Source organism: Sphaerulina musiva (assembly GCF_000320565.1).
Source record: "Sphaerulina musiva SO2202 unplaced genomic scaffold SEPMUscaffold_5, whole genome shotgun sequence".
Lineage (NCBI taxonomy): Eukaryota > Fungi > Ascomycota > Dothideomycetes > Mycosphaerellales > Mycosphaerellaceae > Sphaerulina > Sphaerulina musiva.
In genome coordinates, this window is record NW_016017387.1 from 1,573,738 (window position 1) to 1,593,918 (window position 20,181).

General features: G+C 52.4%; 6 protein-coding genes across 6 annotated transcripts; 2 read left to right on the forward strand and 4 right to left on the reverse strand.

The window, feature by feature from the left end:
• Positions 1-139: 139 nt before the first annotated feature.
• On the reverse strand, positions 140-7,384 carry SEPMUDRAFT_125961 (L domain-like protein). The gene is made up of 4 exons (XM_016902024.1): positions 6,979-7,384; positions 6,112-6,769; positions 784-6,000; positions 140-704 (listed from the first exon to the last, which is right to left on the reverse strand). The coding sequence occupies exons 1-4, from the start codon at positions 7,131-7,133 to the stop codon at positions 537-539; spliced, it is 6,198 nt and encodes a 2,065-aa protein (XP_016761004.1). The 5' UTR covers positions 7,134-7,384; the 3' UTR covers positions 140-536.
• A 1,864-nt stretch (positions 7,385-9,248) lies between these two features.
• SEPMUDRAFT_149427 (NAD-dependent deacetylase sirtuin-2) lies at positions 9,249-11,016 on the reverse strand. The gene has a single exon (XM_016905541.1). It carries the CDS (start codon positions 10,660-10,662, stop codon positions 9,442-9,444), a length of 1,221 nt encoding a protein of 406 aa, XP_016761005.1. The 5' UTR covers positions 10,663-11,016; the 3' UTR covers positions 9,249-9,441.
• A 211-nt stretch (positions 11,017-11,227) lies between these two features.
• SEPMUDRAFT_86282 (NTF2-like protein) lies at positions 11,228-14,413 on the forward strand. The gene is made up of 5 exons (XM_016910409.1): positions 11,228-11,379; positions 11,461-11,652; positions 11,796-11,913; positions 12,051-12,398; positions 12,489-14,413. The coding sequence occupies exons 1-5, from the start codon at positions 11,336-11,338 to the stop codon at positions 13,023-13,025; spliced, it is 1,239 nt and encodes a 412-aa protein (XP_016761007.1). The 5' UTR covers positions 11,228-11,335; the 3' UTR covers positions 13,026-14,413.
• SEPMUDRAFT_125964 (arginine N-methyltransferase) lies at positions 11,228-14,413 on the reverse strand. The gene is made up of 5 exons (XM_016902025.1): positions 12,489-14,413; positions 12,051-12,398; positions 11,796-11,913; positions 11,461-11,652; positions 11,228-11,379 (listed from the first exon to the last, which is right to left on the reverse strand). The coding sequence occupies exon 1, from the start codon at positions 14,405-14,407 to the stop codon at positions 13,052-13,054; it is 1,356 nt and encodes a 451-aa protein (XP_016761006.1). The 5' UTR covers positions 14,408-14,413; the 3' UTR covers positions 11,228-11,379; positions 11,461-11,652; positions 11,796-11,913; positions 12,051-12,398; positions 12,489-13,051.
• Positions 14,414-14,899: 486 nt separating this feature from the next.
• Positions 14,900-17,371, forward strand: SEPMUDRAFT_149428 (uncharacterized protein). The gene has a single exon (XM_016905542.1). The coding sequence runs from the start codon at positions 15,203-15,205 to the stop codon at positions 17,282-17,284; it is 2,082 nt and encodes a 693-aa protein (XP_016761008.1). The 5' UTR covers positions 14,900-15,202; the 3' UTR covers positions 17,285-17,371.
• An 837-nt stretch (positions 17,372-18,208) lies between these two features.
• On the reverse strand, positions 18,209-20,014 carry SEPMUDRAFT_156472 (beta-lactamase/transpeptidase-like protein; the record flags this gene model as incomplete). The annotated part of the gene is made up of 1 exon (XM_016907675.1): positions 18,209-20,014. One exon carries the CDS (start codon positions 20,012-20,014, stop codon positions 18,209-18,211), a length of 1,806 nt encoding a protein of 601 aa, XP_016761009.1.
• Positions 20,015-20,181: the final 167 nt, after the last annotated feature.

Genomic DNA, 20,181 nt, shown 5'->3' on the forward strand with positions numbered 1-20,181 from the left:
GATGGAGATGGAGATGGAGATGGAGATGGAGATGGAGAGAGATGCGCGCGCTGTGCGCGCGCGAAGATTAATATTGGTATTCCGTACCACCAACGGGCAGGCCCGTAGGACATATTAGCAGTAGTAAGGTAGTAAGGTAGTCATATAGTAGTATAAGGTACCTAGTAGTACAAAAATTGGCAGAAGCAGCGGGCCTTCCGCTTTGGCGCGCGCGCTTCGACTCCCCGTCGCTCGAACGCGTCTCCCAGCGTGGAGCGAAACAAAAAAATACACAATCAAAAAGGCAACTCAGAACAGCCTCCCCACCCCTCGTGTCCGTTCCTGTGCCATGTAAGAATAATAATGCAATCATATTCGTCGAGCAGTGCTCTGCTTCTTCCTCTAAATCCATCACGCGAATCGGCGTGCATATGGCAGGCAGCGTCTCTTCCACTGCCCGCCCATCCATACCATACATTACTACTCTTGCCGTCATCTTTCATGTCATCTCTGTGTGCGCTTCACTTCGTTCGCCTTCCTGAATAGCACTGCACGTCTTATGCATCTGCGAATTCCACATCTCCCTGTGCCGCCTTCATTACTTTCAATTCTGCCAGTTGTGCAGCTAGCTCCGCGAGAATCTCGGACATTGGGCATGCTTGATTGAGCACTCCGTTCTTGAAGGGTCGAATCATGTTGCGGACGGCGAGGGTTGAAATGCAAGTCTGTCGTCACCAATGTCAGCAGCAGTCCTCGCGATGAGCTATGTAGCTTGGACGAAAGAACACCCCAGCTCGCACTTACCTCAATCCTACTGATCTGATGCTCAACAAAGTTGATCAAGAATCGATCAGTAATCTCGCCTCCGCCATGTTTGATCTTCTCCAGAAGCGCCGTCTCGGGTGGTCGGAGAGTGTTGGCCCCAGTACTCTCCAACGAGCTGCAGAGCATCTCGAGCCGCAATGACACGTTCCACAGATCCCACACGCTGTCTGTGTCAATGGTGAGCTGACTATTCCGTGTCTTCTTCGCCTCACTCGCCAGGTCCTGCGCGACCCTGGACTCTGCCTCGGCCTTCTGTTGTTGGACCACCAGTCGCGAGGCCAGCGAATGCGGGTACATCAGGTAGATGTACTCTGGGTTTTCCAGGCCCTTGAGTGTGCGCTGACCCAGATCCTTCACCTCAAACCCTTGACTGCTGAGCGATCGAAGCTCGCGTCGGATGGTCTGCGTGAGCACATCATCATTCAACGTATCCTCTGAGCCGGTCGAGCCTACCCGATCAGACTCGATGTGGCTTTCCAGCATTCTTTGCACCTCTTGAATGAAGTCCGAGGATACACAGATCTGACCACCATCAGCGACGCTCTCGATACGAGCGGCGCGGTTGACCATCGGACCAAAGTAATCCATGCGCTTCGTGACAGGGTCGATTTCGCACACCGGCCGACCCCAGTGAATGCCCATTCGCACACTCAGACCTCGGAAGATGACATTGCCATCTGCGTCCTGCATCTCTTCTCCGTGCACACTGTTGAGGATCTCTTGGGGCCACTGCACTTCGAGCAGCTGACTCTGAATGGTGAAGCACCACAGAAGCGCGCTCGTGACGGTGGGGAAGGCGACCATGAACGCGTCGCCTTCCGTCTTCACCTCATAGCCGCCAATGATTCTCAGGTGTCGGCGCATGACTTCGTTGTGCATCTTGATGGCAGATTGCATGGCGATGGGGTATGTTTCCCACAGGATGGTGCTGTTCTTGATGTCCGTGAAGACGAGTGTCACGTCTCCGGTCGGCGCGTCCACTTCCTGATCGAGTCGAGCGAGCTTGGAGTCACCCACCGCGTCGCGTCCCCGCTTGGCTTTGCGCACCGTCGTAAAGTAATCATCTGGCGAGCCGGAAGGACCCATACTCATAGAATGCGTTCTGAAGCGCGCCATCTTCTCACGTTTACGGAGGTCACTGACTCCGACCATCATCACCATGATCTTTCCCGTCGCTCCAAATGCGATAGCGAGATCCCGCAGCTTTTGCGCTGCCCTCATCAAGTCTCCACGCTCTTGTCTCGCGACGTCCACCGCGAAGTCGGGCGTCAGGTAGTCCCAGAGCTCTCGAGAAGCCAGCAAGATCATCTCGTCCTGCTCTTTGATGTCAATCTTGTTCAAAGCCGGTGCCGCAATGATGCAAGGCGCAAGCTGAACATATCCGAAGGCACGCGAAACATCGAGCTGGTCGTTGAGTTTTCCTTGTCTGGACACGTAGCCGCCAGCTTCGCGAATGCGTTGGCGTTCGCTTGTCTCGGCCGGATCGTGCTTCTTTGTGATGATTCGGTGTCCTCCTTCGGATTGTATGAGCAAACACTGTGCATCTCCCACGTTCGAGATGTAGAGCTCCAAGCCGTGGAGGTACATGACCGTGGCCGTACTGCCAGACATGATATCGTCGTCGCCGAGATCTGGTCCGGCAACGCTTCCTCGATGTAACAATGCACTGCTGGGGCGTTCACGCGCATCCATGACTTGTGTGGCAGTCGTGGCCAACTCCTTGTTCAGGCTCAGATACGTTCGTCGGAGTGCGTCCAGCGGCGTTTCTCGTTCACTATCGATCTTGTCGAGTTCCTCGATGAAGTAGTGCTTGAACTTCTCGTGCAGGAACTTAGCTATCTTGCTGCCACCCGATGAAAGAGATTGTCCATCAAAAAGCCCGACAAGAGCCTCATCTTCGTGTCCTCGGAATCGCGGTACGACCAGGTCAAGCGTGGACAAGTGCTCGTTGCGGCCGAGCGTGTCTGCCATACCGTATGGCATGGTGTTGCCGATGAGCGACCCGGCAAGCCGTACTCGTCTGTCAGCAGCCTGATCAGGCACAGATGGAATTGTGAGGGTGACATCCATCAGTCCCAGGATGCGCAAGTTGATCAGCGACGAGAAATCAGTCAAGTCGCGCTGGTCCCGCCCACTAAGCGATTGCGCACTGGGCTTGATCTCCAGACGTTTGTTTCCTGACAAATTGAGGTATCGCAGCTGGCGATTCCAATTCCAGTTCCAGTCGTATGGCCAGTTCGAGACGTTGTACTTCAGCATATTGCTACCCACATCGAGAATGGCAAGTCGTTGGATCTTGCCCAACTCTGCCGGCAGGACTTGAAACTTGTTGTTGTTGATGTGCAACACTTTGAGTGATGAAGTCTCCTCCAAGTCTTCTGACGGTATCGACGTAAGGTCGTTGCCGGACAGATAGAGCTCGGTCAAGTGAGTCCACTTTCGGATGGTACGCGGGGGCACATCGTAGAGCTGGTTGTAGGACAAGTTGAGAATGCGAAGCTCCGGCAGAAGTACGAGTTCGTTGAAGACATCGTCCTCGAGTCGATTGTCTGCCAAAAACAGATGTCGGAGGGAGGTTGAGAATGTCGCTGCCAACCTACTGGACATGGTGGAATCCTTTCTCGATCCTCCGGGCACTGCGGTGAGAGTCGTTGTGCTGCTCGCGGTGCTCGATCGGCCAAGCATCCCCTTTCCAGAGTACGCAGACACGACAGATCCCTTCCGAGACGTCGTGCCCGGCGAGCTCGATGTGCTCATCATGCCGGAAACTTGGCTTGGTCTGCGCAGCTGAAAATCCTCCAGCTTCCCCAACTCCTCAAAGTCCGGACTATTGGCATTGGGGGTGGGCGTGACAATGGTCGCAGCATCTGATAACGGCGGCAACGGAGCACCGGGCTTGGGAAAGTCGGCGAGCACGTTCGAGGACACATTGAGCGTCTCCAACTTTGCATACCACAGCTCCGGAGGGAGCATACTCAGATTGTTCTCGCGCACATCCAGATATCGCAACTCAGTCAGTCGTCCAATTTCTGCAGGCAGCCGACTCAATTCGTTCTTGGCGATGCTGAGATACTCCAACTTGGACAAGAGCCCAAAGTTTGGTGATAGCGAGACGAAGTGGTTTTTGCTGATGGTGAGTTTGGTAAGTCCAGACATCTTCATGAACAGTGCGTCTGGTAGTCTCGCCAGCTTCGCGGAGGCCAAGTTCAGCACTGACAGGGTGGGTACTGGTGCATTGAGGTCAAAGTTCGTGACAGGGTTGTGGTTCAGAAACAGTACTTTGAGGCATTGAAACGAGCCCTCGAATTGCGAGACGCCATTGTGCCCAAGCATGAGTGCTTCCAGCTTTGGTAGTTGTGACACAATATCGATGTTGCTGATGTTGTTGAATCGAGCATCGATCTCTCGAAGATTCACAAGCGAGCTGAATGAAGCATCGAAGGGACCCGAGAGCCTGTTGTTAGTCGCCCACAATCGCTCCAAGTTGGTCAGAGTGTGGATGTCGCCCAAGGAGGAAATCGAGTTGAAGCTAATGTCCAGATCGACCAAGGTCGTCAGGTCGCGCAATGCAGGCGGGAATTCTGTCAATGAGTTTGACGACAGGTTGAGACTTCGTAAGCATCGATATTGGGCAAAGTAGCTGGGCACAGTCGTGAGCATGTTATTCGACAACTTCAAGCTGAGAAGCCCGCTCAGCTTGTAAAGCTCTGCATGCTCTAGCGACTCGAGCCTGTTGTTCGATACGTCCAGCGTGGTAAGCTTTTGCGCAAGTGCGAGACCGGGAGGCAATTTCCAGGCTTCGTTGCTGGTGTATTTGATCTCTCGAAGATTGGAACAGCTCTGCACAAAATCCTTTGGTATATCGAGAGTCAGATTCCTGGACAAGTTGAGAGTAATGATCTCTGTTGATTTCTGGTAGAGCGTGATAGGTATCGTGATCAGATTCCGGCCGGAGAGATCGATGTGGTTGAATCGTTGCATCTTGTTGAATCCAGGGTCACGTTCGAGACTACTATACCCGCTCATTTTGGAGGGCAAAAAGGTGAAACGACACAGATACCCATGATCTTCCCGACCCAGATCTTCGAGATGATCCTTTTCTTGATATCCCACTAGCTCCAACAGCCGTTTTTGCATTATCAGGGGTCTTTCGCCGGATCCCAGCTGGCGGCTTGTGTCCTGTTTACGCATCACTATTTGGTACTTGTCCAGTTCGTCCTGAAGAAAAGTCTTCTTCGCCATCATGGAAATGAGCTCCGCGGCTGTGGTGTTGAGACTGGCAGATATGACTGCAAAGGTGCTGTCGGCTCGAAAGATACGCATGAAGAACATCGGTCCAGAGTCATCTCTCCTGACATCGCCTTCGTCGTCAAGCTCGGTGAGACGGCGCATGTTCTCGTCTGCCACCTTCTGCACCGCCCAACTGTCTGGCGCATCCCAGGCGCCCTTTTCATCGGGCTGTTCTGGAGGTGCCTCTTCGGGAGGCCACCCAGTGTATATCTCGTTGTGCGGCGAGCCCACAGGGGGATTTCGGTGGTCGATGATGCCCTCCATATGCGACATATCTGTATCTAGATGCCAAAGTGCGTCTCCAGCGTCTGCGTGCGGCGCATTGGGATCTCTGATGGGTCTCACTTGGTCGACATTCGCTTCCGCCGTCTTGCTGCTTTTGAAAGGTAGCCGAGGGCCTTTCTTCTGTACCGGCGCAGCACCGCCATTGGCAATTTCCGCCTTGCCCTTTCCGCTTTTCCCTTTGCTGTCTGCCCGCTCGCGTGAGGGCGCTGGTTGCATAGGGATCAAAGAAGTGTGAGATTGCGACTGCAATGCTTCTTTGTCTCCCTTCCGTCGACCCGTGACGCGATCAAAGAGCGATCGCTTTTGTCCACCAATGACTGGTGACTGGCCTGTCTGTCCGCCAATGGCACTGTGGGCACTCGGGGCTGGACTCGTCGAACGAACGGACTTGATGTTGAGTGCCGAGCTCATTGCGTTGGCAGCATTGCTGCCTCCGCGTCCAATACTGAAAGATTGCTCACGGGAGGTGGATGGCCGCAACGGAAAGCCGTGTGCCTTCTCCTCGATACTACGATTGTGCCTATGGCTAGGTAAGTGCAGCCTCGAGGTCTTGCGACTGCTGCTGGTGCTGTTGTTGTCAGCCGGCAAGCTCGATTCCGATGCATTTCGTGCAGTCTGCTGCTGTTGTAGTGTCAGCTGTGCTTGCTTCCCAGCCTTTCTATCTGCCATGAACCGAGCGAACCCATGACTATCCTGTCCTGTACTTGCCGGCATGCTCGTACTGGCACATACCTTGGGATCTTGGAAAGCCCACGGCGTGACCTCGCTGGAGGGCGGAGGCACAGGAGTTCGCGGCCTGGAACCGGGGCTCGGCGGACTGCTTTGCAGCATCGCATCATTCATAGAGTTGTTCCTATTTCTCCCTGAGACGACTCCATGCCCAAATGGGGGCAAGGAGCCATTCTGCATCGAGCTCGCCTCCGAGTTCTGGCGGCCCTCCTTTCCCCCGGGCACCTCGTTCTCGCCAAAGAAGCCTCTGAGCTTTTTCTGCATGCGATCCTGCACACTGATCTTGGAGCCTGTTGACGAGACCGTGGTCGCGCTGGCAATGGACGGCCGTCTATCATCGCCATCGATGGGAAAGCACATGCCATTGCCGGGCGCAAAGCCTGGCGATATCTGACCGAGGTCTTCTTTGCTATCATTGCAGAAGCTGCCAGTAAATATCGACTGCGGCATGGGCCCTTGATTCTCATTACCGTCGCTCCACGCCATAGGATGTGCAGTCGGCGGCGTTTGTCGAATGGCAGGGATGCTGCCAGAGCAGCGGGTGGCCGACATGGCGGGTGGTGTAGTGTCTTCCCATGGTGCAATGCTGTCGGCGCGTGCATTGCCCGGCTGAGGTTTGGGGAGCGTCAAAGGTGAGACCTCGGAGTCCTGACGTTGGGACCTATGCGCTATAGTTAGCTAATGTGTCTCACAGAAGACCAAATCCCAAAACGTGTGCTTGCGCCTCCAGGCAATGCGCCCATCCTCGCAGCTTGATTGACAGCAATCAAGCCGGAACACCGAGTGCCTGCGGATTCGAGCCTCGACCCCATGGCCATTGCCTCCTCTCCCCGTCTCGCGACGCTGCATTGGGGCCCTGCGGGTACGTACTTGTCGCGTCTGGTATGCAGCTTCGGTGGCTGGCTCCTCGCAGTCGAGGTCGAGAAGCTCGCGAACGGACCACGAATCGTGTCGGTCGAGCGCGTCGACTCTGCGCCAGCCGAGCCATGTCGATCCGAAGAAGGGGTGGTGTCGCGAAAGCTCATCCTCCCCAGTGTGCAGCTACATCCAGCTGTGGGCTAGCCCATGGGGAACACGAGTCCCGCGGCGGTGTTGTGGCCCGCGCTCGACGGTTCGAGGCCCATATGCCAGCTCGGGGACACGACGCGGCGGCGGCAGCAGCAGCAGCAGCAGCGGCAGAGTAGGAGGTGGTAGTTCCGGGTCGGTGGTTCGAAAGGGGAGGGGGTTGGGGGGGCGGACGGCGGGCGGCGGGCGCTGTATACCGCGAATGCAAGCGCAATATGCAGCTCGTGGTGTTGTCGGAGTGCGGGCAGTGGGAGTGGAGTTGGTGGTGGCTGCACGACGGGCGGGTGGGTGCAGGTGTACACTAGTGAGTACAAGCACACTAGCAGACGACATTAGCTCCGAGCTGGCAGCGTGGGTCGGTCCTTGCGCCTTTGCTTGCTTGCGTGCTCTTCCTCTGCTGTGTAACCACCTAGATCAAGATCAATGACAACAACAATAACAACAACAAGCACCGTCACCATCATCACCATCACCATTCACCACTCACCGTTCACCATCCCCTATCTCCTTGACCCCTTTCCAGTTGGCCTGGAATGTGACCCTAATTCGACCCCGAATGCTATTGAATGTACACCACCCGATACGCCACGGGCGATTTTGACGATGTTTGGTACCTTGGCATCTCTTGCGCATCGCCCCAAGAACTAGTCCTACGGTTATGGCGGAGTAGTACCAACAACAACGAGACGTAACGAGACGTAATCATGTCTTCCCCTTCCCTTCCTGCGCACAACCCGTACCGAGCGTTGCCTTTTTCCACCGAGAACGTCCACCCCACGCCCGCGCTCTGGCTGGAACGGAGTCAACAATAATACTTGTTACTAATAATGCATTCATTTCAATGATCCACATGCCTCGCGAATTGGTCTGGCATGTCGGATGGTATTCAACACAGCCACCCGCTGTGCGCTCACAAAGGTGTATATAACACCAAACATTCATCTTGCCTTGGTATTGCCCTCTTGCGCTCACACCAACAGGCACTCTTGTGTATCGATCAGTTCGGAGCCGACCATCAATTTCACAGATCTCCGAACACCTCCCCGATCCGAACCACCTTCCCAGCTTCCAACTGCGATCCTGGTCCATCCGTACCTCTTCTGCAGGAGTTGAACACACTGGATAAGGTACATGTGTACTTTGCTCGGCCACCATCCATCCTGCACAGCGGGGGAGCATGCCTGCCTGCGCAAAGGATTGGACTAGATTCGCCATCCAACGAGAATACATTTAGGTACCGTATTCGAGGAGTGTACTTGCAAACCAGGAACAAAGCGAACCCTAAGGCACCTCATCCTCCAGGTTTCTGATTGTAGGTATGCCAAGATCTCACCCAACCAACCATCGCACTTGATGAGTTCTTGGAGGTGAATGTAGGCCAACATCCAGCAACGTGGCAATAGTGCAATACCTGAGGAGGTAGTGCATTACTCACAACCAAGAGACGCTGAGCGACAAAAAGTAAAAAGGTCGGGAATCATGGTCCAAAGGAAGATCACAACGTGCCCGAGGGGTGTCTCCGGGGAGATGATGTACCTGAGGCAGAAAAGGTTGAAAAACGCCCCGACAGGTGGAGGCTACAGCAAATGGCAGGACAGGTGATTCGGCTTGGTCATGCATTTGGTCTTTCTTCCTCTTATAGGCTCTTGCATCTCACCTCAGGCTTCAGCAGGGGGGCGGGGTGTTGTTACTATGTAGGTACCTACCGTACCTAGCCAGCTACAGTAGGAGGTACCTACATAGTACATACATAGCCGGGACTGCCGTACTTGCATAGACAGCTACTGTACCTACCTACATTAAGGTAATGCTTACAATCTACATGCCCGTTGCCCGTACCTGTAAAGTGAGATACATAACAGATCAAGGGTACAGGTACATTACATGTACCTGTATCAACTGTGATTTTATGACGACATCCGTATCCCGCTCGCACATACCAGGTCCATGTATCAGGTACCTGTAGGTAAGGTAAGGTAGTGAGGTATATATACCTCACTGTTTAGAATTAGGGCAACAGCAAAGCGGCAAGGGTAATGCTATTATACGGTTATCTATTCATCATCATCATCATTACAAGGTTAGCATTCGCTAAAAAGAAGAAAACAAACCAAGAAAAAAAAAACAAGAAAATATGAGACTAGTACAAGGAGGTATTAACTTCAACTTCGCTCAAAGTGAAGAAAAAAAGGCGGAAATTTCGTTGTTTGAAAAACAAAACACCCTCATTCATCAGGTCAGTAGGTGTCCCTTGTTCATCAAATCACTTCATAATTTCGATTCTTCCTTTTCTTCTGCTTCCGTCTTGCCCACCGTGCCCGTTCCGTCGATTTTGGGCGCTGCTGCTACTCCACCACTAATACCACCGACAAACACATGATCCAGTCCTCCATCTTGCGCGGAGTCAGATTTGGGTGGATGAGCTTTCTCTTCTCCAGGGAGACGTTCATTCTTCACCTTTTCCGTATGCGATCGAGAGAGATGCAGCGTGTCCTCGACTTCTTTCGTGAGCTGGGCGACTTCGTCCTCGATTTGTTCATCTCTAGTTTTCTCCCTCTTCTTCTTCTCGTTCTCCTTCTCCTGTGTAGCTTCGGGTAGTAGAGCTTCGTTGTCCGCTTTGGTCGTAGTACCGGTAGTTGCCCATAGTGCCTCGAGCTCTTCGAGCCACCCACACGCCTTGGCCAACTTTTTCACGCCCGTATCGCAGTCTTCTAGAAGCAGCACATCGTCTGCTCGCGTTCCCAGATTGCCCACTCGCTCCTTGTTGATCAACAATCGTGGAGTTTCTTCTCGCGTGAAGCCAGGGAGACTTGCAAACGGCTGTACCGTCAAACTCGTGCCCATGACAATGGCAAGATCTGCTTCTGCGGGGAGATCGCGGGCCTCGAAGAAAGCTGCTGGGAGCTGTTCACCAAAGAACACAATCTCGGGCTTGACCAGACCTTTGCAGTCGTAGCAATGCGGTATCGTTTTGTTCTCTACATGCTTCTTGATGTCTGCACTCGGATACGGGGTTTTACATTCAATGCAACTTTGCTGCGCAAAGGATCCATGCGCCGCAATCATCTTCTCCTCTGGCACGCCAGCTTCCTGCTCCAGACAATCGATATTCTGCGTGAAACACTTGAGCAGAATGCCCTTGTGGTGGAGCAGGCTGATGAACGCGTGTGTGATGGTCGGACGATACTTGCCCGGATAGAGCTCGTGTGCCAGTGCATAAAAAGGTTCGGGATTCTGCCTGAAGTAGCTGATATCGAAGACGGCTTCCGCATAGGGCAAGTTCAGTCGGGCCAGATTCGCATACAAGCCGGTTTCGGGACTCCTGAAGTCGGGAATGCCAGCACTCGTACTGATTCCTGCTCCTGTCATAACTACGACTTTCTTGACTTTGCCGCTGGTAATATATTCCGCCACAGCCTCGACGGTCCTGCCGGTGAGTGTACTCGGCGGCGTCGACTCGTCGATCGGAGTGCTCTCTTCGTTGCCCATAGCGCCGGAGTAGAAATCGGAGTTGGCTTGCGCAAATCTTCTGGCGAGGCTGTTTCTCCAACTGCTGCCTTTCTTGTTCTTGTGGTTGCCTTGCGGCAGCTCACCCCGCTTGGCCTTGTGCTTCCGTCCTATGGTGACGAGTACTGCTTGGTAAAAGTTCAATCTGTTTGTCAACACCGCGTATGCTGTCGAGCACCCTCCAACTCCCTGTCGTGAAGGGCTGCGGAGTGTGGGACTTGCAAGGCTGGTTTGCCACGATGGAAGTTTTTGCTGCAGGAGAATTGGTGCGAAAATGTATAGTGGAACAATTGCCAGCTCGGATTTTCACTTCAGGGTATTCTTGTGTGAAGGTGGCGAACTTATGCTAGAGATGGTGTGCATGCATAAAACTTAAGGTCGTCTTTACTCACTTCATCTGCACTCTGAACGGACTGGAAGATCCATAGACTCATAGAGACCCCACAAAAGATGACGTAATCATCTGGAGATTGTCATGTGCAACGATCGACAACGTGAACCATTCTTGACTCGCGACTCTCACTCCAAGAAGATCCATAAACAGGTACATTAATAAGGTATAATAAACTACATTATACATCAGACTAGAGGGAACAATTATACCTCACTCTTCCATTATACCACCCTATCAGCACTCGACTCCACGGAAAAAGCAATGAGCAACTCGACAGGCCCATCCGGCTTCCTCAAATTCAACAGGTATGTATTCCTCTTGAGTAGATAGGTTTTGCCAGTCCTGAGAAAAGAAAACTACTCATGTCAAGTACTTGTACAATATAGTCTTCCCCCACGACTCCACGTCACAGCCGACGACGACGAATTCGACGAAGTCCTTTTGCAACATTTCCGTCAAGAAGGTTTCGACGTGACATATCTGCCCTGCTTGATTAATGAGGATGATGGGAGCAGCGGGAAAAAAGCATATGTGAATGAGCTCAAGCATTTGGCGGATGATTTGGAGGTGGGGGAGAGGTATGTATTATTGTTTATTTTGGCTTTTTTTTGTGAACGATGAGGTGAATGGGTGAGAGGAAGGAGGGAGATTGAAGATTGGGGGGGAATGATTAAGAAGGACAAGAAGAAAGAAGCTCATTCTAATCACAAAAGTGGCTTAGTTATGCGATCATAGCATTCAACCAAGCAGCCGCAATATGTTTGGACTTTTACTCAAAACCGCAACCCCATTTCGCGGCGTTGGTATGTTACTATCCTACCTACTTGCCGAATCCAAAGGTCAGTCAGTACATCTCTACTACTTCCTGACTTCACTTTACTTCACTTCACTTCCTTCCTTCCTTCCTTCCTTCCTTCCTTCCTTACACTCAATACTCACACTTACCTACTCACATCTCAAAATCGTCACATCACAGATATCCTCCTCCTACCCCACCAATCTCCACCTCCTCATCCACCTCTCAGGCACCCAACCTTTTGCCCCCGATTCTTCCACTTCTTCTTCTTCTTCCTCCGCGTCTCCGCATGTCAAATCCTACAGTTATCCCAAAGCACTCGTAGGATTTGCCGAGCATGACTTAGAAACCTTTGATAAGATTGCTGCGGGATTGGCTTGGACTCGGACGTTGGCGACGCTGCGGACCGCGTTCAAAAGGGATCGGAATGATGGTAATGGGGGCTTGGAGGGTGTGAGGGAACGATATGTGGAAAAGGTGTTTGGGCAGAAGAAAGATGCGCAAGAGGTGATGGGTATGGTTGGGCAGGTGAGTAGTATCGCGGGAGATTTTCTTTTTCTTTTTTTGGAAAAGGGAGAGAGAAATCTTGAGTTGACTTTTGGTTTTCCGACTATCTAGGATTCATATGTGAATGGTGTACCGACGATGACGGGGGGAATTGGTCGGAATGAGCTTTTCGTGTTCTATCGAGACTATTTCATTCCGAAAAATCCGCCGTCTTTGCACATCAAGCTCGTCAGTCGGACAATTGGGACGGATCAGGTCGTGGACGAGATGATCATCTCTTTCAAGCACACACAAGAGGTGCCATGGCTGCTGCCGGGAGTTCAGGCCACAAACAAGATCGTACATGTTGCAGTGGTATCGATTGTGGCATCACGTGGTGGTAAGCTGGTACATGAACATCTCTACTGGGACCAAGCTTCAGTGCTGGTGCAAGTTGGATTGCTGGATCCAAAGCTCGTGCCAGAGGCGTTCAAGAAGCAAGGCTTGAAGCGTTTGCCAGTATTTGGAAGTGAGACGGCGGCGAAAGTCCTCGATGAAAACAGTCAACCGAGCAATGGATTGATATCAGGGTGGAAGCAGTCGCTGAGGAAGCAGGAAGAAAGCCAGGCATTGCCGCAACGACCAAAGCAGACTGCGAATAGTCATTAAGCAGATTCGTCGTAATGTTCAGCATTTCAAGGAGCCGATTCGGTTTCGCTCAGGAACTTGCAGGTGGGGAGATGATACTCGGGCACAGTCCAGTATGGCCGGCGAATGCCGTCCCAGGCTCCGACAAGTGAAGGCACCTGTAGGATAGTCCATTCCACATCCAGTCCAGCATCGAAGAGCTCAATCTCGGAAACTCTTTTGTAAACATCATAGCAGATCTGTCGGTCCGCACCGAGACCGTTGTAGAAGCCGAATCTGCCTTTGGAGTCCAACAGCTGAATCACATATTCGGAGAACAGCTCCTTCAAATCACTGTAGTCCTCAGCGTATGTGTCGTAGTACATTGCGTCAAGCACAACTCCCTCTGCTACCAGCTTGGGGAGTACGTCCTGCCACCTTCCCTCACATACTCGAACATTCTTCTTCTCGTACCATCCCGTGTTGCGAATATGCTGCAGGACTTCGGGGTGTGCTTCCACGATGTAGTGCATTTCCGGCTCGTTCTCCATGAACATGCGATCGACAATGCCCATGCCGTGGCCAATGTTCATTGTTCGTAGACCCTTTCTGGGGCAAAGTTGATCTGCAGAGGTCTTCATGATCTCTGTCTCCCAGTCCATCATGACAGCGTTCTTGTCAGAGTCGAGCAAGCGTCCTTCGGAGTAAGTGAGCTTCGAGGCGAGGTAAGCGGGGTTGTCGACGTTTGGATTGGACAGTTCGCCGTTCTCGTTCGTTTGTGTAAGCTCAGGAACAGCGCCCGCTTCTGCCTGGCCATCAATCTTGGTCGATGGGTTTGGCGCAGGCTCGAAGCCAGAAACACCGACTGCAGCATCGCCACTCGTCTGTCCATTCGTTGCTGGCTTGTCTGCTGGACTTGGTTCAAAACCAGCAATCTCTTCATCCTCCATCACCTCATCCTCGTCGTCGGCCTGGTCTGGAAGAAATTGATACCCGTCGAGTCTGTTGAAGAGAAGCTCGGCTCGGACACCGGCTGCGACGAGGGCCTCGTAGACCTGCTTGAGGCCCAGACGAAGAGCCATACAGCCCGGCGTCTCATCGTTGTTGTCCAATTCATTCCAGATGGCGCCATTCTCGAATAGCAGTCGCACGGTAGCCAATGCAGACTCTTCGGTCAAGGCATTGCCGTGCACAGCATCGCCAGCCGGCACTGACTCCTCTTTGGAGTCCTCGTCTGGCTCACAAGAAGCGATTGCGGCATGCAGAGGCGAAAAGCCCGTGTCTGGATCCCGAATGCGAGCAGAGCCCGTTCGCAGCAGCTTGGTCAATGCCTCGAGGTCGTGGTTGGTGGCAGCGAGGAGAATTTCGTCGTTGGTCGTGTCGGTGTCGACCTGCATGTTGGGGTCTTCCTGGATGGTTGCCATATTGTGTGAGCGAGTGTGTGTGTGTGAGTGTGTGAGTGTGTGAGTGTGGGTGTGGGTGTGGAGGTTGGTGATATATGGAGAAGAATTAAATTTTGTCGGGTCTCCACGAAGGAAGATCCGACCCCAGCGCAGACCCTGGCTTCCGCTCCCGCTCCCGCTGCACTTCCCGTCCCCACTCCTCTTCCCGTCCCGTAGTCTCTCGATCTCTCCAAGCGCGTCGGCCTGCTTGTCGCACTCGCCGCATGCACAGATTCGCACACATGCGCATAATCATCTTCGTCAGCAGCATCACGCTCAGGTACATGTTCTGCTCCGTCGGCCGAGAATATGGCTTGGCGCGCCTGAACTGTAAGCAGTTTTCCAGGTCATGCGACGACGAACGGGAACAACCACAGGGCATGCCCTCGGACACCGCGCGACGTCATTCCCCGTCCTCCGCGACCCAAGTGAACTTCAAGTGACTGGACAGCTCGGCGTTCTACTTGTACATACTACTTGTCCCAGTTCACTTTTGCCTCATTTTGGCCCAGTACCACCATACACTGTACACTCACAGCCGCATTCGTGTCACGACGACCACCTTCTCCTGCAGCACTGGAAACGGGTTGTGTTGGTGGTTGTGCTGCAGGTACAGTACATGAGTTGTGGGTAATACTATCAGGCTACACGGCCGTCGACGTGATCCTGGTCGAGCCCTGCGTGCAGACAGGCAACACCGCAGGAGCTTCAGTCGCAGTACTACCTTCTGTCAAAAAAAAACTACCTCTAGATAACTGCCTCCCTTGGTCGCCCACTATGGGCACTCGTCCACCGCTCAACGCCCACGAGACTCTCGATGCTACGGAGCTGACCGGAACGCTGAGCCTAGACGGCGTCGCGGCCCTAAGGCAGAATGGAGGCTCGCGGAAGGCTCAGCACGCCAGTAAGGATGCCATCATCGAGGAATACGGGCTTGTCGTCGAACCGTCTGACACCGCGCCATCTGATCACCCCGACTCCGACCCCGACGACGGCGACGAAGACTCCGACCTCATCGAAAGCTACGATGACCTCCAGGTCGACCCCGACACACTCATCGTCGAAACTCGATCAAGCCTCGATATTGGCTTGCGCCCGTCCAACGGAACCATGAACACCTCATCCGCTTACGCCAAGCGACCCAACATGGACGCGAGGAGACGCAGTAGCATTCAGATCAAACTGGAGAGGACAGACAAGAGGGGGCGATACATCCTTACCGCAGACGATCCCGCTATCAAGGACATCTTGCGCAAAGGCATGGAGCGGGAAGAGGAGGAGAAGGGAGGGAAGAAGAGGATGCGCTTCCGAGACTTGGTCTTCACACGACAGTTCACCACCTTCGATCGGCAAAACCCACTCGCTGCCGAAAGTCCCTTCTTCGGCTTCTTCACCCTCTTCTGGATCTGCATGGCCCTGATCTTTTTTCAAGTCGCCATGAAGAACTGGAGAGAATACGGCAGTATACTAGGAGGCAACCAGGTCTTGAAGTTGATGATGTCTCGGGATCTCATTCTCCTCGGCGTCACCGACCTGGTCATGTGCCTGGCAACGCTGGAAGGATATGTCTTCCAGAAATTGGTGCAGTACTGCTGGATCAACTGGGCACGAACAGGCTGGATTATACAAAATGTATGGCAATGTCTGTACCTCGGAGCTGTTGTTGCCGTTGCATACTATCGCGACTGGCCCTGGACCCACACCATCTTTGTAGTCCTCCACGGTCTGGTCTTCGTGATGAAACAGCACAGCTATGGCTTCTACAACGGATATTTGTCCAATGTGTGCCGCCGAAAGGTGCTGCTAGAAGCAAAACTGGAAGAGCTGGAGAGACTAGAGCCACTGCAATCACCACCTACAAGCCCAATTTCCGAGAGCGCGGACTTGCTATCCTCTGGAGTGGACCTTGGTCAGATGGCAGCCAACGTCAAACGCCGTCTGTCAATGGGACCTAAAACGTCTCTCAACCTTCAGACGGAACAATCCGATGTTGCCACTGTAGCCTCAGCCATCTCTTCCGGCAAAAGACTGACCTCGGAACAGATGGAACTCATGGTCAACATTATCAAAAACGAAATATCGGAACTCGACAAAGAGCTCCGAGGCAAAGCGGAGAGCCCCGAAAAGGCCTATCCACATAACCTCACTCTCTACAACGCAAGCGAATGGATATGCCTTCCCACTCTCGTGTATGAACTCGGCTATCCCCGTCAAGAAAAGATCAACTGGTGGTACGTTCTCGAAAAGACCACGGCCACCTTTGGTATCCTCTGTATCATGCAAGTCATTTCTCAGGGTTACATCTATCCTCTCGTCCGCAAGACCGTGGACATGAAAGAAGCAGGAATGACTCTCGACCAACGGTGGAAAGAATTCCCCTTCATCGTGTCGGACATGCTATTCCCCATGCTTGTCGAACAGCTGCTCACCTGGTATCTCATCTGGGAATGTATCCTCAATGTCCTCGCCGAAGTCACATGCTTCGCCGACCGCGGCTTCTACGGCGATTGGTGGAACTCCGTGACATGGGATCAATACGCTCGAGACTGGAATCGACCTGTCCACAATTTCTTACTTCGACACGTCTACCAGTCGAGTATTAGTGCATTCCGACTGAGCAGGACCGAAGCTACATTTGTGACGTTTCTGTTGAGTGCACTCGTACATGAAATGTGTATGGCTGTCCTATTCCGGAAAGTTCGAGGGTATCTGTTTATGATGCAATTGACGCAGATGCCTCTGGCCATGATCAGTAAAACGAAGCTTCTCAAAGATAAAGTCGTGTTGGGCAACGTGATTTTCTGGTTTGGGCTGTTCATTGGGCCGAGTCTGTTGGCGAGCTTGTATTTGATTGTGTAGTCATCGGAAGCGTTTCTTCGGGGAACATAAGTGACGATGTACGATTAGTATAGGTGTGTGTATGTACCTATGTATGATGTGAGAGAGAGATGATTGAAATTCCCGTATTTGAATGTGGTGCTTTCACTCTCTGGATTTCGCCTCTCCTCTTTCATACACAGGCCCTACCTATATCTTCTCTTCCCCCCTCCCTGGATACAGTTTCCCAAATATTCTAAAATCCTTCACTCGCCTGTCCCATCTGTCTATCTATCTGTCTATGTTTCTCGACCAGCTAACTAGGTAACTGCCTTCCTTCATTTCATTCATTCCATCTACTCAGAAAGTACCGTATGTCTGTACCTGTATTCAAAAAAGGTAAAGTAAGGTCGTAAGGTACGCATCTCGCTCGTATTTATATCGTAAATTCGTACTCGTGTCGTACCTCCTATTGTACATATTTATGTTATGTTCGTATAGGTTCGTATCTACCTTGTAGTCTTACCTTATACATATGAGGTATAGTACTTATATCGTATTAGATTCATGCACACCTATCACATGTGATATCCATCCCTGACCTATTTACATCGCCGACTGATCATAATATGCTTATATGAGGTACCTATATACATATATGTGCACCTAGGTAGGTAGCCATCATCGGGTAGAGACTGCAGTACTCGCTTCTTCCTTCTTGTTTTCCTCTGGCCTCTTCATCATTCATTGCTTCTTCTCACACCAATCCCTCAAAAACCAAAGCTTTTGTATTCCTCACAAAATGAGTCAGTGAGAACAAACCAAAAAACACATCCACATCCACATCCACATTTACATCTACATCATCCACCAAAACCCAACAGTAGCATCACAACATCAACATCAACATCACCACATGACCAAATTTCTGTCGTTCAAAAAGTCGTTCCAAGATAAAAAAAAGATCTAACCTACCTGTTTCCTCTCCAACCTCTCCCTAAACGCCTCCAATCTCACCGCACACGCTCTCCCCTGCTCATCCACCTCAAACACGACCTGTCCCAGAGGAATATTCGCCAGCGTAAAATCATCAATATCCAACCACGTCTGACAAGGCCAATACCAATCGTTCGCTTCTCCATCTTGCTCCTCCGTGCCCGTCTGGGGGTATTGTTGAAAGAGAGACGTGAAACCGACTCGTTTTCTGGTCCCATTTCCGCCGGCGTCAATCACATCCGCATAGTTGATCAGATTCGGCAAAATTCTCGTGTCCACTTTGGAAGTATTTCCAAAGATTTGATTGAGGACGTCGAGTCCCTGAGTGGTGTATTCCGTCACTTTCAATCCGGCGTTCTCGTCCGTGACAATGGTAAATGAAGTATTACTGGTACTTCCCACGTACTGTCCCGCGAAATTCTGCTGTGCTTGTAACCGGCTGATTTGATCCAAGACAGGGAGGAGAGTATTTACAATCACATTGGGGAGATCATCTCGTACTTGGCCTCCGGCGCCAGGCGCGGAGCAGGAGGTGAGGAGGGTAAAACCGAAATTGTACGTGGGTATGAGGACGAAGATGGAAGTGTACGGGCCCCAGTAGCCGGACTTGGTGTAGATGTCAATGGTGTATCCGCCCGAACCGGGGAGTCGTCGACGGAAAATCTCCCAGCCGCGACCGACGGCTTGGTCGAGGGAGTTGACGAATGAGGTCGAAGTGAACCAGCGACGCGTGGTGGATGTGGATGTGAGGGTGCTGTTGAGGATGGCTTTGCCTATCAGTGCCAAGTCGTGAACGGTGGAAAAGGCGCCCGCGGCAGGATCTTGGGGACCGAGGACGTTGTTCCAGCTCGTGGCATCGCTGTCCGGGATGACGGATCGGTCGGTGATGTTAGAAGGGTTACCCAGTGTTGTTCCTGTGAGACCAAGAGGTTCGATGAGGCTGGTGGTAAAGATTTCCTCGAGAGGTTTGCCAACGAGATTCGCCAGTGCGGTGCCGAGGAGTGCAAAGTTCGCATTACTGTATAGAGGAGTGTAACCCGGCGGGAAACTGGCGGCCAAGAGCCCACTGCCTCGAGCAGACTGCTCTGGTGTGCACGTCGCGTAGCTGGCATTGACATCCAGATATCCACATGTGGGAACGTCGAATTGAGGTACGCTATAGTCCGACACCTCATTGGGGTCCAACTTCAAGAGTTTTGTCACATAGCCGCCTTGTGGTAACAGGTCGTTCAACCCATATTCTCGGGCGATTCCAGCCAGAAAGGACGCAAGATCGCCAATCGTGATTTCGTCCCACGCAGGCACAGCGTAGTCATACTGAGACCGGTCGATAGCCGCCAACTCGGGAATGTGGTCAGAGACTGGATCATTCCACCGTCGATCACCCTCCTTGATCATCCAGAGGTACACTGTCAAAATCTTCGAGATACTTGCAATGCGAAAGATCGAGTTCGCGTCGACGGAGTGCGTGCCCAGGGTGCTGTTCCGTACCGTGTCGTCGGTATGGTGGTACTCGTATGACAGCGCCTCTTCATCTACGGAGAAGAAGCCGAGGGAGAAGCTGGTCACATTGTAGGGTGAGGTCGTAAGATTCGCTTTGATATGTTCCTCGATTGTCTTGGTGGCATTCTGGAAGAGTGCCTCTTTGGATAAGCCCGTCGGTACGGGAAATTGCTGACCCTTGACAGGGCAGAGCTTCTTCTGGCCTTGCGCTGCTGTGGTCCAGGCCAGCAGCGCTACAGTCAAGCCTGTAAGGGCCAATCTCATAGCGCCCATTTGATATCCTGCTGTCCTGGTAGTCGTCAAGTTACCGCGACGGAGACACCAGCTGGAAAACCAACAGTGAGAGTGCGAGGGAGGACACCATTTTACACCAGTGACCAACGCTCAATCAAAGTATCAAACAAATAACCTGGTAATGCAAGCATCCCAGCAATAGATCC

Coding starts and splice junctions, on each gene's coding strand:
- SEPMUDRAFT_125964 (XM_016902025.1), bottom strand. CDS start 14,407: ATGGCAACCATCCAGGAAGACCCCAACATGCAGGTCGACACCGACACG.
- SEPMUDRAFT_86282 (XM_016910409.1), top strand. CDS start 11,336: ATGAGCAACTCGACAGGCCCATCCGGCTTCCTCAAATTCAACAG. Junction 11,653..11,795: donor GATTTGGAGGTGGGGGAGAG/GTATGTATTATT, acceptor AAAGTGGCTTAG/TTATGCGATCATAGCATTCA. Junction 11,914..12,050: donor CCTACTTGCCGAATCCAAAG/GTCAGTCAGTAC, acceptor GTCACATCACAG/ATATCCTCCTCCTACCCCAC.
- SEPMUDRAFT_149427 (XM_016905541.1), bottom strand. CDS start 10,662: ATGGGCAACGAAGAGAGCACTCCGATCGACGAGTCGACGCCGCCGAGT.
- SEPMUDRAFT_149428 (XM_016905542.1), top strand. CDS start 15,203: ATGGGCACTCGTCCACCGCTCAACGCCCACGAGACTCTCGATGCTACG.
- SEPMUDRAFT_125961 (XM_016902024.1), bottom strand. CDS start 7,133: ATGAGCTTTCGCGACACCACCCCTTCTTCGGATCGACATGGCTCGGCT. Junction 6,001..6,111: donor GGGCTTTCCAAGATCCCAAG/GTATGTGCCAGT, acceptor ACACTACAACAG/CAGCAGACTGCACGAAATGC. Junction 705..783: donor ATCAGATCAGTAGGATTGAG/GTAAGTGCGAGC, acceptor TGGTGACGACAG/ACTTGCATTTCAACCCTCGC.